A 13,893-nucleotide genomic window follows, 5' to 3' on the forward strand; every position below is an offset into this window, starting at 1 on the left:
ACTGCTTCTCAATTAAAAAGTTAATGTAAGTATTTAAGTAACTCATTTTTAGTCTTAAGAGAGAAGAGTATATTATATCATGGGTCTTCCAAAGAGCAGATGATCCCCTTATTGTTTTTATTTAGCTTTAACATATTTCTTAGGTTGAACACCAAAGATGAGGCTCAGTGGTAAAAAAAAAAAATAACTGTTCTGCTTCCTCTTCTTATAAAGCAATTAAATGAATAGAGATTACAGCATGACTGTACCATAAATATTACAAAAAAAGAAAACTATAGTCACGAGAACCACACAGAATTCTTCTGGTACATTGTCATTGTACAAGGATAATGTTTTATTATTCTTAGAAGGCACTGTGGCTAGAGTTCAACCATCATAAAAACACAATCATGCTAAGAATGCAAGCTGGGTATTTATAAAAATGACAGAATAAAACAAGCAATAGAAAATTCTAATATAGGTAAATGCATTATATATATATAATACACACACACACACACACACTTTGAGATATGTATATAAACAGTTATGTAAGTGGAAGTCACCATCCTAAAGTGACATGTTGGATAAGCTATATTTTTCTACATGCGATAATAATAACAAGCAACTATAAAAGACATAGGTTTGCAATATTCTTTACAACTACTCTAATTTCATTCTCACAACTTTGTAAATTCTCATTTTACAGATGAAGTGCAACAGTGAATTGAAGGCTGGATCTGGAACCAGGAAGACCTGAACTCAAACGTGACTTCAGATACTAACTGTATCATGCTGGAATATAATGAATGCATCAATCAAACACAAGTCAAGGCTGAAAAGCAAGCATTTTAAATGCAGAATTGAATTTAATTTCAACACAGAAAAAATTAGAGGATTAAAAATTGTCTTTTAAGTTCTTACCTTATTGGCCCTCAGCTGCTTGTAGATGTCTGTCTGTTGTCTTATTCGATATTCCAAGTCAGAAACTTGAGCCTGAAGCCATGTCCATCTACATATAATTGCTGCCCTTTCCAGTGCCCACTGCCACTCTGCTTTACGATACCTGAAAAAAAAAAGATCATAACACAACTTTATACTTAATGTTAAACTATTTTAATTTCTTGACCTGTTATTTTAATATCACTTTCATATGTTTTCCCCTAAGGCAATTCTAAAACACACATACTTTTACAAACACACACATCGATCTAAAGCACAGTCTGACACAATGTGCAGTTTTCCACACTCACAGGCATTCATTTCTACAAAGAAGAATAAATTTTCACATCTCTTCTTCATGCCAACCTTATTTATTACAATTATACAGAACTCACTAATTTTTTTTTCTTTTGCACTTAAGTAGTTGTAGTTAAATATTTTGTTTTCCTGGTTTTGCTTACTTTGCAACAGTTCATATAAGTAATACTATCATCTTCTCTATAGATGAAATTCGATATTTCTTATAGAACACTAATATTCCAATATTACTATGCTGTAACTTAGCCATTTCCTAATTGATGGACATCTACTTAGTTTTTAGTTGTTTAAACAAAAAATTCTGCTGTGACTGATATAGAGACTTTTTTATTGGCAACAATTTTCTTGGGGTATAATGCCTAACAGTGGAATATCAATTTCAAACTTATATCCAGAACAACTGATTTTACAGCTTTTCCTAAAGTGCTTTAATGTAATCATTTTTCTATAATTATTTTCTTAATATTATTTTTGTCTTTTGTCAAGCTTGCCAATTTGCTGACTGTAAGGTGAAACTTCAGACCTCTTGATCTCTTTGTATTAGTGATTAGTGATATTCTTTCACATAGTTGTTAACAAGTGTGCAATTCTTTTCAGAACTGTTTGTTTAGATCCTTTGACCACTGAGAATTGGCTTTTGTGTTTATATATTTGTAATAAACTATTTTATACAAAAAAAGAACAATCCCTATTAATTGTAGAATGCCATGCAGTAAATGATCAGTAAATACTAGTTAATCCTTAATTCCACATACAAGGCCCATTCACCTAGTGGTTTCAAAGCCATGAAAATGGATTTACATGGTAAAGGTAAATAAGTACCATTATCTTTGAAGTAAGTATAATGATTCAGAAGACTAACTGAAAATCCTAAAACCTAGGTGCCAGACCAGTCCAGTTTAAAAACAAGTCACTTATGTTTTCACTGGATTCTGTAGTAGGTGCTTTGGGAAACACAAAAAAAATTTAGTAAAATACAATCCTTGCCCTCAGAAAATTTTTTTTTAGCATGAAAACTGTAGTAAGTTTTTGGTTGTACAAATGTATTCTTTTCAACAAATATTTGAAATTACATCAAAATAATGTAAATTTTATGCTGACTAGAATCAAAGAATTAATAATTATTAGATGTCCACATAAAGAAAAAACACATTATTACCAGGTATGTCAACATAAAAAAAAGATGGAATATATTCAGTGTATGAATTAAAAGAATTTAGCACTTCTAAAAAATTTGGAAACAATTTATTAGAACTGCTTTATTTTATTTTTTTGATAATTTTTTATTTTTTAAATTTATTATAGCTTTTAATTTACAAGTTATATGCATGGGTAATTTTACAGCATTGACAATTGCCAAACCTTTTGTTCCACTTTTTCCCCTCCTTTCCCCAACCTGCTCCCCCCAGATGACAGGTTGACCAATACATGTTAAATATGCTAAAGCAGAAATTAAATACAATATTAGTATACATGTCCAAACAGTTATTTTGCTGTTCGAAAAGAATCGGACTTTGAAATAGTGTACCATTAGCCTGTGAAGGAAATAAAAAATGCAGGTGGACAAAGATAGAGGGATTGGTAATTCTATTTAGTGGTTCATAGTTATCTCCAAGAGTTCTTTCGCTGGGTGTAACTGAGAACCCCTTTATTTTAAAGAAGTCAGGCCTGTCTGGGAGTGCTAAAGTAACGACTGACCATCCATAGGTATAGGAAGGGCTCAAAATGCATATAAATGCTAAGATTTCATAGTAAATGAACTATATCTTGAAAGAAAATAAATAAATGAAAGGTACAAGGCATGAAAAGACCCAAAAACACAGAGGGAAGAATGCAGTAAGCATTCAGAAAACAGGTGATAAGAGCAGATTACATGAATGGTAGTAGAAGGTGATTAAGATTGTTATGTTGAGTGAACTCAGTCAGTGGAGGAATCTGAATGCTGGCTCAGAAAACAAGGTTTCATCCTACATCATCTTTACACAGAAAATAATTTATACAAAGATTAATCTGCAATATTATACTAAGGAGACTGGAACAAAGAATATGTTGAGAAGGCAAAAAGGAGTATCAACTTCAAGATTTTCAGCCAGGTAAGAATGAAATTTCCACAGAAGGGGCATATAGAAGATCTAAATTTATATAAATGTTATTTTTAAACATCCTAATGAAATTGGCCTACTTTCCTTCGAGACTCTGTTAATGTCTTCTTCTATAAGAAGTCAGCAATATGAAAAAATACAGAAAGTGGTAGTGAAATGAATTCAGAATGAAAATGCATTAAAATTACTGTTCACTTATAATAGTAGCCTTGACTAAGCTAAATATGGAAGTTGGGACAAAATGCACTATTTTCTAGAGTTTAAAAAAAAGAAGGAATTTTCTGAAAATGTTTTCAGAATGGAAATCTTTATTAAGATAAAAGAACTAATAAAAGACGGATAGGAAGAAAAAGACAATGTAAATAGCAGATAGAGATCTTGCTTTGAAATCATGATGATGTGGGATGTGGGCTCATAATGTTACAACTTAAGTTATAAGTCATTTAAACTTTTAGTATTTTCAGGAAACTGTCTAAATTTTTAAGCTAGTGAAGAATTGCAAATCTGCACTGGTATAGGAAGTTTCCACACCAAGAGTTCTCTCCAGGAATGAAATCATAGGTCCAAACAAGAATAAAAAGGAAGGGGGGAAGAAGGGGAGAAATATAAGAGTAACAGTGGATAATACAAAGAATGAAATAATGAAAGAAGATACAAGATTTATAATAAAACCTTAGCTGGTAAAAATCAGTGTGAAAGTTTATATTAAAAATTAAGAGAAAGAGTCAACATTAAAGAAACTGGAAACTTGAGCTAAAACAAATAATACACACACACACACACACAAAAAAACATGAACAAATTCTGGCAAAGATTAGACAAAACTATCTATTTGTGGATGATATATGTCTATTTACTTAGCAAGCCCTGGAGAGTCAACTGAAAAATGAATATGAATAGCTTCAGTAAAGTAGCAAGATATAAGGCCAAAAAAAAAAACAACAAAAAAAAAAAAAACCCCACCGTATTTCTGCATATTACAAATATAATTATCGAGAAGTAATAGAAAAAATTAGTATTTAAAATTTTAAAAAGATTTATTCAGTATCTGGAATTGAGCTACACACAGGACTAATTAACTGATAATTATAAAACAAAATTCAAGTGGGAGGAATGGAAAGCATTTGGGATTATTCAAATTATTTTATATATGGGTAATTACCAAAACCAAAATTAGGAGAAAAAAGGTAGAGTAAGCAAAGACTTCAAAGAAAACAAAAAGCATAGCATTTCTATACCTCAAACTATATTATGAAGCTAAAGTCATCAAAAATATTTAATACTGAATAAAAAAGGAAAAGTTGCTTAATGGAATACTAAATAAGATCCTCAAACAAACGTATATTCTATAAACCCCAAAACCACCAATTGTTGGGTAAAGGATTCACTACCAGACAAGAAAAGCAGTTTGGCAAAAACTAGGTTAGATTCTATCTTTTTGTTTTGACATTAAGTCTCAATATCTTATCTGAGCTGGAAGTATAGCAGTCATTCACAGTATGATCCCACTGCTAATTAGCAGAAGAGCTCTGACTTTGTTTTTGCTAAGGCCCAGTTCTCTTCTATGGCAATCTAGTGTAGTGGCCTCTTAACAATGACACTTGATTTTAGTGCAGGACTTGGTGCAGAAACCCAAACAGCTTAGCTCACTGCTGAGATCCTGAGTCAAGTGAGTCATAACCTCCAGGCCCCAGCCAGTCCAGCAGGGATTACAGGTATGCACCATTAATCCTTGTTAGACCACATATATTATATACACATCACCATAAATTCCAGAAACTAACTGGACCTAAATATGTTACAAAAATAGAGATTAGAACCATAAGTGGCTTTTGATATCATTAGGTAAAATCCCTCATTTAGAGAGAAAGAAATTGAGGCCCAGACAAGTGAAGTGACTAGTCTAGAGTCTAGGTAGGAATCAAACTCAGTTCTCCTAGGCTCCAAAAGCACAGTATTCTCTACACTACACCATAACTACACCTTACAATTAAAAAAATAAAATAAAATAAAGATAAGAGGTAAACCTTTCCCAAATGTTAATAGGGAGACAATTCTCAATCAAAGAAGGGATGGAGCTCAGCACAAAAGATTAGATTGTTGAAAAGATAAAATTAAAAAGCTTCTACATAACAAAATTAATGTGATTAGAATGATTTTTAAAAGGTGGAGTAAAAAAGAAATTTTGCATCAAGCATCTCTAACAAAAGTCAACACACAAAGGAAGCAGACCTGTATCTAAGACCAAGAGCAATACTTAGATTGTTTTTTTTAAAGCCAACTACTATTAGACTACATGATTGTTGAGAGAGAGCAAGGGCAAAAGTGAGAGAGTGTAGAGAGTTAGATATTAAAACTGCTCAAAAGTTTTACCCTCATACTTAAACTGGAAAAGATGATAAAAGACAGAAAAAGAAATTATAGGAGAGATATATAGTCAGGCACATCTGACACTGCTGGAGAAGCTGATTTCTTTTGTGGTGGTTCAGTTGTCACAAACTTTTCATGACCCTGTGGACAACAACATTCCAGTTCCTTTTGTCCTCCATTATTTCTCAAAGTCTACTTAAGTTCAAGTTCAATGTTTCTATGACACTAAGTCATCCTCTGATGTGATCCTTCTATTTTTTCTCTACATCAAGTTTTTTTTTTCCAGTGAATCTCATCTTTTCATTATGGGGCCAAAGTATTTAAGCTTCAGTTTCAGCATCTGATCTTCCAGGCAATAGTCTGAATTCACTTCTTTAAATATTGCCTGATTTGATCTCCTTGCTGTGTAAGGGACTCTCAAAAGTGTTTTCCAACACCACAATTTGAAATCATTCATTCTGCAGTGTTCTGATTTGCTTTGGTCTAAATCTCATAGCTATACACTGCTATTGGACAAACCATAGCTTTGAGTATACTCTCTGCTTTTAAATAAGCTGCTCAGACTTGCCATAGCGGTCTTTCCAAGAAGCAAGCATCTTTTGATTTCATGGCTATAGTTACTATCTGAAGTAAAGTAATCTTTTGAGCCCAAGAATACAGAATCTGACATTGTTTCCATTTCTTTACCCTCTTATTTGCAAAAAAGTGATAGGACCAGTTACCAAGATCTTAGTTATTTTGATGTTAAGCTTCCATCCAACTACTGACTCTTCTCTTTTACCCTCACTGAGAGGCTTCTTAATTCTTCTTCCCTTTTTGCCATTCATCAGAGTGGTATTGTTTGCTTATCTCATATTGTTGATATTTCTCCCAGAAACCTTAAATCCTGCTTCATTCAGTGATGGAGCTGTAAACTTATTTAATTGTTAAGAAAACAATTTGCAATCACACAAGGTGAACAATTGATCACCTAATTTGATACTGGGTATATAACATGTATGGGATGTGAAGTGGGGGCAAGAACCACATATATATGGAAACTTAAATATAAAACATATATAAATTTCTAGGGGAAGAGTACTGTCAGAATGATGAATATAAGCTTCCCAAAGAATCTGGCTCCTCAGCTGAGCTTTAAAAGAAGCTAGGGATTGCAGGGGCTGTGGTGAGGACAGGACATAGTGCAAGAATAGGATCAAGTATGTATATAAAGGTACATAAGAGAGGGGAAATGGTGAGATCCTTTCCTTCCAGGGGACAAAATGGCCAACAAGGCAGGGATATACCAGGCCATGAAGCTTGGAATATCTGACTGGAGATAGAATGAAAGACTTTTTAAAGTCTTTTAAACTCCTCATTTGACTGGAGGCCCAGAATGGTCAAGTTAAATCTGGGTCTGTCTTATAATCATCCAGAATCCAAAAGAGAAGTTTAAAAATCATTGAACAAATGTCTGCCTTGAAACTCACTTGGTGGCTGCCAGCTATACTACTGGTAACAAGGCTGCAGGAGGTAAATACAGGCTCCTGGCTGGAAAACTCTCTCCTTCTGCCCAGAGCCTCAGAGATCCAAACTGGAAATTGAGCCTGGCTATGGTGGCAGCACCAATGTGGTAACACTCTACTTTTCTGACAGATAATTGAGAAACAGGGGCATTAAGAGCAAAAAGTCTTAAATGCTTTGAGATCCAATCCCTAAGGAAACCATTAGAATGGAAAAGGTCAGAGATCAAAAAGTTACAGGGGAAAATTGGGAGAAGAAGGGAAGAAATGGAAATCACCAAAGATCCCAGGAGGATGAAAACTGGGAGACCTTGAACTTTTAGCAAATAAATCAACAGGAAAAAAAAAACTTTTAACAGCAGAAAGAAATATGGCTCCCACTTTTAATAAACATGTTCTGGCTTCAATGAATAAAGATTATAAAACAAAAGAAAATGACTCAATACTTGATGAAACAAAAAGAGAATTTAAGGAAAATATGGAAACCACAATATTCTTGAGTGAATTAAAAGACTGAGAATTATGAGACAGAATCTATGACTTACAGAGCAGAAATAAGTGATAAAATAAGAAACATGAATCTGTGATGGCAAGATTCAAAGAAACTAAAGAAAAGACAATCTGAATGCTAATATGTAAGTGTGAAAGATAATACAGAAGAAAAAAAGCAATGACATTTTTAAAAAATGCTTTCAATTCAAGCAAAACATATTTATCTTGGAGACAAGATATTCAGAGACAATCTAACATAAAATTTTGATATCACAATGCAAGAAATAATAAAACCATTCAGAACTTATGAACATAAAAATCAAATGCCAATTGAAAAAATTCATAGATTGTTTCCAGAAAAAAACAAAACAAAACAAAAAAAACCAAGGCTGCAAACTCTAAAATATATAGTGATTAAATTTAACAATTCCAATTCAGAAATAACAAATTCAACAACTTACTCGGAAAAAAGACCTTCAAAGATAATAGAAAGAAAGTCTGAATAACTTGAGACTATTTTGCACTCATCAGAAAATATGGGAGGGAATGGAATGTGTACTAAAGAATAATATTATGAGCTCAGGATCCAGTCCAAATTGTGATCTACTTGCAAAACTGAGCTTAACCAAAAGTGAAAAGATATATTAACAAATCAGAGAAGCAAAAATAGAAATGTCAATTTCATTCCAAATAATTAGAAATGCATAAATTGTCTGGGAACTGACCTACCAAAGTGCACAAAAACTTGCGCAGAATAAATTACAAAGTGTTCCTTAAAAAAAAAAAAAGCAGAACTTAAATAGCTGTAGGAAGATTCAAAGCTTATGGCCAGGGCTATACCAATATAATAAGGATTCTATCAAATATACTCAAAGTTAATACCAAAGACAATATTATCAAAGATAATTTACTCATTTAATGCTGTACCAATGAAATTAACAAAGGGACTTTGAAGAACTGAACAAAATAAGAAAACTTACATGGAAAAAATAAAAGATCTAGGGTTGGGGGACCTTTTTTGCCAAGGGACATTTGGATATTTATGACATCATTCCTGTACTATACAAAATTATTAACTTATAGAACTCAAGCAGTGAGAAATAGTTGTACCTAGCCTCAGCTATTGCCTGAGCAAATGATTTATAGGCTTTATACAGCCTACAGGCCAGCTGTTCCCCACCTCAGATCTAGAATATAAAGAGAAATGATGAAAAAAAGAAGAGAGGAAAAGGGGGAGTAGCCCTTCTAGACCTAAAATTATATTATAGATTATCAGTAATTAAAATTGTCTGGTATTGGTTAAAAAGTAGATCAATGGAACAGATTAGACAAAGGAGAATCACAAAGAATGGAATTCAATAAACTATCATTTGATATAATGAAAACCAAAATTACCTAGGAAAAAACTCCTTATTTGATAAACAGCTGGGAAAACTTGAAAGCAGTCTCAGAAATTAGGCTTAGACCCACATTTCCCACAAAACATTCAAAATGGATGAATGACCTTAACATTAACTATCATACTATTTTAAAAAATTTGGAGATCTCATAGCTATGGATTAAATAAAAGACAGAGGTAATTACAAAAGATAAATAATTTTGATAATACAAAATTGAAAAGACAACACTAATGAACACAGGATAAAAAAGGAAGTTAGTGGGAAATAGGACTTCTCATTCTCTGTACATGTTTATCTTCCATCTCCCACAATACCCTTTTTCTGGCTAATGTCTACCTGTCTAAGAGGCCTTTCTATCTGTCCATCTGCCAAAGTATCTCCCCCCTTAAAAGATCACAATATATTACAAAGATTATACATTATAACCAAGTGGGATTTATACCAGGAATGCAGGGATGGTTTAACATAAGGAAAACTATTTCTTTCTTTTTTTATAAATACATAATAGCTTTTTATTTTCAAAATACATGCAAAGATAGTTTTCAAGATTCACCCTTGCAAAACCTAGTAATACATGCTTTTCTCTCTGCCTTATAGAACAATAACATTCCATAATACTCATATCCCATAACTTATTCAGCCATTCCCCAACTGATGGGCATCCATTTAATTTCCAGTTCCTTAACACTACAAAGAGTTTCTACATACATTTTTGCATATGCAGGTATAAGGAAAATTATTAACATAATTATATAAATAGCAAAAATTTCATAAGATTATAATAAGTACAGAAAAACTTTTGATAAAATATACCACTAATTTCTATTAGAAACATTTTAAAGTATAGGTATAAATGGATTTTTAAAGCTGATTTTTAAAAAGCATTTACCTAAAATCATCAAAGAGCATTATTTGTATTGGAGATAAGCTAGAAACAATCTTAATAAGATCAGGTGTGAAACAAAGATCTCCACTGTCGCAATATTATTCAACATTGTATTAGAAATTCTTGTTGTTTGACTTTTGTTCTGAGGACCATGACATTAGGGAGGTCTGATACTGTGACATGCAAGTGAACTGGACTAGAAAGAGGGAGAGGGCTGTGCAACACTAGCCTCACTTTCTGCTCCAGTGCCAACTGGGTCTAGTGGAAGATATGGATCAAGATTTCAAAAGGTCTCAGTTTGACTGAGGCCATACCCATTCAGCTATTAAGACTATACAGCAAGTGAGGTCAAGAATTGCCTCTTTCACCTAATTTAAAAAATTCTAAATAAGTAAATGAATCCAAGAGGGAAAAGTCTGGGGGTTTCTGACCAAAGCCGAAATGATTGCTATTTACATTCAATCTGAGTCAATCCAAACAATATTGAAATTGGAGCTTGGTCTAGGACTTAGGGGTAGCACTATTACTGTATCTGACAAGGGCTGAAGACTTACAAGTTTTGGGGAAAATAATTCATTATTTAGTAAAAATTGTTGGAAAAACTGAAAAGCATTCTGGCAGAAATTGTATATAGATCAGTATCTTATACTATTTACCAAGATAACTTCTAAACAAATACATGATCTAGATATAAAGAGAGATTACAAGAAAATTTGAAGGCTATGAAACATTACTTAATAGACTCATGAAGAAGCAAATAACTTGTGAAGAAGAGAGAGCAATGTGAAGTATAAAATGGATAATTCTGATTACATTAAATGAAAAGGTTTTTATGCAAATAAAACCAATTTAGCCAACATCAGAAGGAAAGCAGAAAATTGGGGAAAAGGGAGAGAGAAATTTTATAGATAGTTACTCAGATAGAGGTATCATCTCAAATATATCCAGAACTTTGTCAAATCTGGAAGAAAGAATCATTCCCCCAGCTGAAAGATGGTCAAAGGATATGAACAGAGAATTTTCTATGAGGAAATCAAAACAACTTAGTTCTAGGGAAAAATGCTCTAAATTATTGTTGATTAGAGGAATGCAAATTAAAACAAGCTTGAGACTGAAATGATTGAAATTTAGGAAAATGACAAACATAGTTACAACTATCATCCTCCCTGGTAGGAAGATAAACAAATAAACCTTACCAGTTCTGGTCTTCATGAATCTTAAAAGCCCTCTATTTCACTGAATTGTCCACCTTTTCCCCTAAATTATTATATTAGTTTTGCTAGGTAGGTAATTCTTAGCTGTAATCCTAGCACCAATGCTCTTAAGATTATCATATTCTTGTGACCGAAGAACTGGAACATCAGTGTTCATAGCTGAATACCAAATAGATAATTTTGATTATTTAAAGTCATAAAGTTTTTTTTTTTTTTTTTTTTTTTTTTTTACAAACAAAACTAATTGCAGACAAGTTTAGAAGGGAAGCAATAAACTGGGAAAACATTTTTACATGGAAGGGTTCTGATAAAGGCCTCTTTTCTAAAATATATAATTGACTCAAATTTATAAGAATTCAAGACATTCTCCAATTAATAAATGGTCAAAGGATATGAACAATCTTCAAATGAAGAAATTAAAACCATTTCTAGTCATGAAAAGATATTCTAAATCACTCAATCAGAGAAATGCAAATTAAGACAACTCTGAGATACCACTACACACCTCTCATTGGCTAAGATGACAGGAAAAGATAATGATGAATATTGGAGGGGATGTGAAAAAACTGGTACACTGATACATTTTTGGTGGAATTGTGAATACATACAGCCATTCCGGAGAGCAATTTGGAACTATGCTCAAAAAGTTATCAAACTGTGCATAATCTTTGATCCAGAAGTGTTTTTACTGGGTCTATATCCCAAAGAGATCTTAAAAGAGTGTGCAAAAATGTTTGTGGCAGCCCGTTTTGGAGTGTTAAGAAAATGGAAACTGAATGGATGCCCATCAATTGGAGAATGGCTGAATACAATATGGTATATGAATGTTACAGAATATTACTGTTCTATAAGAAATGATCAGCAGGATGATCTCCAGGAGATCATTGCACATGGCAACAGCAACACGTTATACAACGATCAATTCTGATGGACATGGCTCTTTCAACGCCAAGATGATTGAGGCCAGTTCTAATGATCTTGTGATGAAGAGAGCCATCTACACCCAGAGAGAGAAGACTGTAGGAACTGAGTGTGGATCACAACATAACATTCTCACTCTATTTGATATTGCTCGCTTGCCTTTTGTTTTCTTACTCGTTTTCTTTCCTTTTTGAATTGATTTTTCTTATGCAGCAAGATAATTATATAAATATGTTTACATATATTGGATTTAACATATTTTACCACGTATAACATATATTGGATTGCTTGCCATGTAGAGGAAGGAGTGGGAGGAAGGAAGGGAAAATCTGTAACACAAGGCTATACAAGGGTATGTTGAAAAATTATCCATGCATATGTTTTGAAAATAAAAAGCTTTAATAAAAAAAAAAATAGAAGAGAAAAAACAAAGAATCCTAATTCTCTCATCATCCAGCTCCTCACTTAAGTCACACTCTCATCTTTTCCCTTGCAAAATGTTAATTTGATTGAAAAAAACAAAAATGGATTATTTAATTGGAAAAAAAAAAAAAGAATATCATATTCCAAGCCCTCTAATTCTTTAAGATAAAGGCTGTTAAATCTTATCTTATCCTGATTGTGGCTCTACTATACTTGGAATTCTTTCTTTGTGGATACTTGCAATATTTTCTCTTTCATTTGGGAGTTCCAGAATTTGGCTATAACGTTTTTGGGAGTTTTCATTTTGGTATCTCTTTCAGGAGATAATGGGTAGATTCTTTCTATTTTATTCTGTTCTAGAATATCAAGCAGTTTTTATTGATAATTTCTTGAAAGATGATGTCCAGGCTCTTCTTTTGATCATGACTTTCAATAATCAATAAATGTAAAATTATTTCTCCTGGATCTACCTTCCAAGTCTGTTGTTTTTCCAATGAGATATTTCACATTGTTTTCTATTTTTTTCATTCTTTGGGTTTTGTTTTACTATTTCTTGATTTCTCATGAAATCATTACCTTCTATAAACTCTATTCTAATTTTCTTCTTCTTCTTTTTTTTTTTTTTTAGTTTTGAAGCAATTGGGTATTAAGTTACTAGCCCAGCGTCACACAGCTAATGTCTGAGGTTCCCCCCTCAATTTAGGATTGATCCTCTATTCATTGCACCATCTAGCTATCCTCTCACTTCTAATTTTCAAGGAATTATTTTCCCAGTGGCTTTTTGCACCCTTTGCTACATTTGGCCAATTTTTATTTTTAAGGCATTCTCCTCCTTCTCAGCTTTTTGGATTTTCTTGTGTACCACACTCATTTCTCTTCTGATTTTTTCCCTTACACATCTCTTATTTGATTTTCAAAATTCCTTTTGTGCTCTTCTGTGCCCTGAGGCCAATTCTTATTTTTCTTGGGAGACTTTGGATGTAGGAGCTTTGATTTTGTTATCTTAAAGTGTGCGTTTTAATCTTCCTTGTCACTTTCTATAGTCAGCATATTTTTCAGATGTCTGTTCAATTTCCTAGCCTACTATTTGGCTTTTAACTTTTTGTTAAAATAGGGCTCTGTTTCCAGGGTGGAGGGATTACTGTCCCAAGCTTTTTTCCTTGTAGGGACCTGTCCACAAGAACTCTTTTTGCCTTGGAACTCTGAAGAGGATCCCTGCTCCACTGTGTCTATAACTTCAAGTATGTTTCCTCAGTGCTAATAAGGAAACCCCATGAGCAGAGGCCTTTGATAGCTGCTGCTGTCCCCACTGGCCATGCTCACGCCTGATTTGCTGGTTTCTAA

The 13,893-nt window shown here is 32.9% G+C and overlaps 1 protein-coding gene across 3 annotated transcripts in view; it reads right to left on the reverse strand.

The window, feature by feature from the left end:
• Positions 1 to 13,893, reverse strand: part of LOC100922452 (KAT8 regulatory NSL complex subunit 1) — a 132,703-nt gene that overhangs the window by 87,493 nt on the left and 31,317 nt on the right. For all 3 annotated transcript variants that reach the window (XM_031960931.1, XM_031960924.1, XM_031960916.1), the window contains exon 2: positions 904 to 1,045. In XM_031960931.1, coding sequence (XP_031816791.1) covers positions 904 to 1,045 — 142 coding nt within the window. The remainder of the gene's footprint in view (positions 1 to 903; positions 1,046 to 13,893) is intronic.

This window comes from Sarcophilus harrisii, chromosome 1 (genome assembly GCF_902635505.1).
Source record: "Sarcophilus harrisii chromosome 1, mSarHar1.11, whole genome shotgun sequence".
Taxonomy (NCBI): domain Eukaryota; kingdom Metazoa; phylum Chordata; class Mammalia; order Dasyuromorphia; family Dasyuridae; genus Sarcophilus; species Sarcophilus harrisii.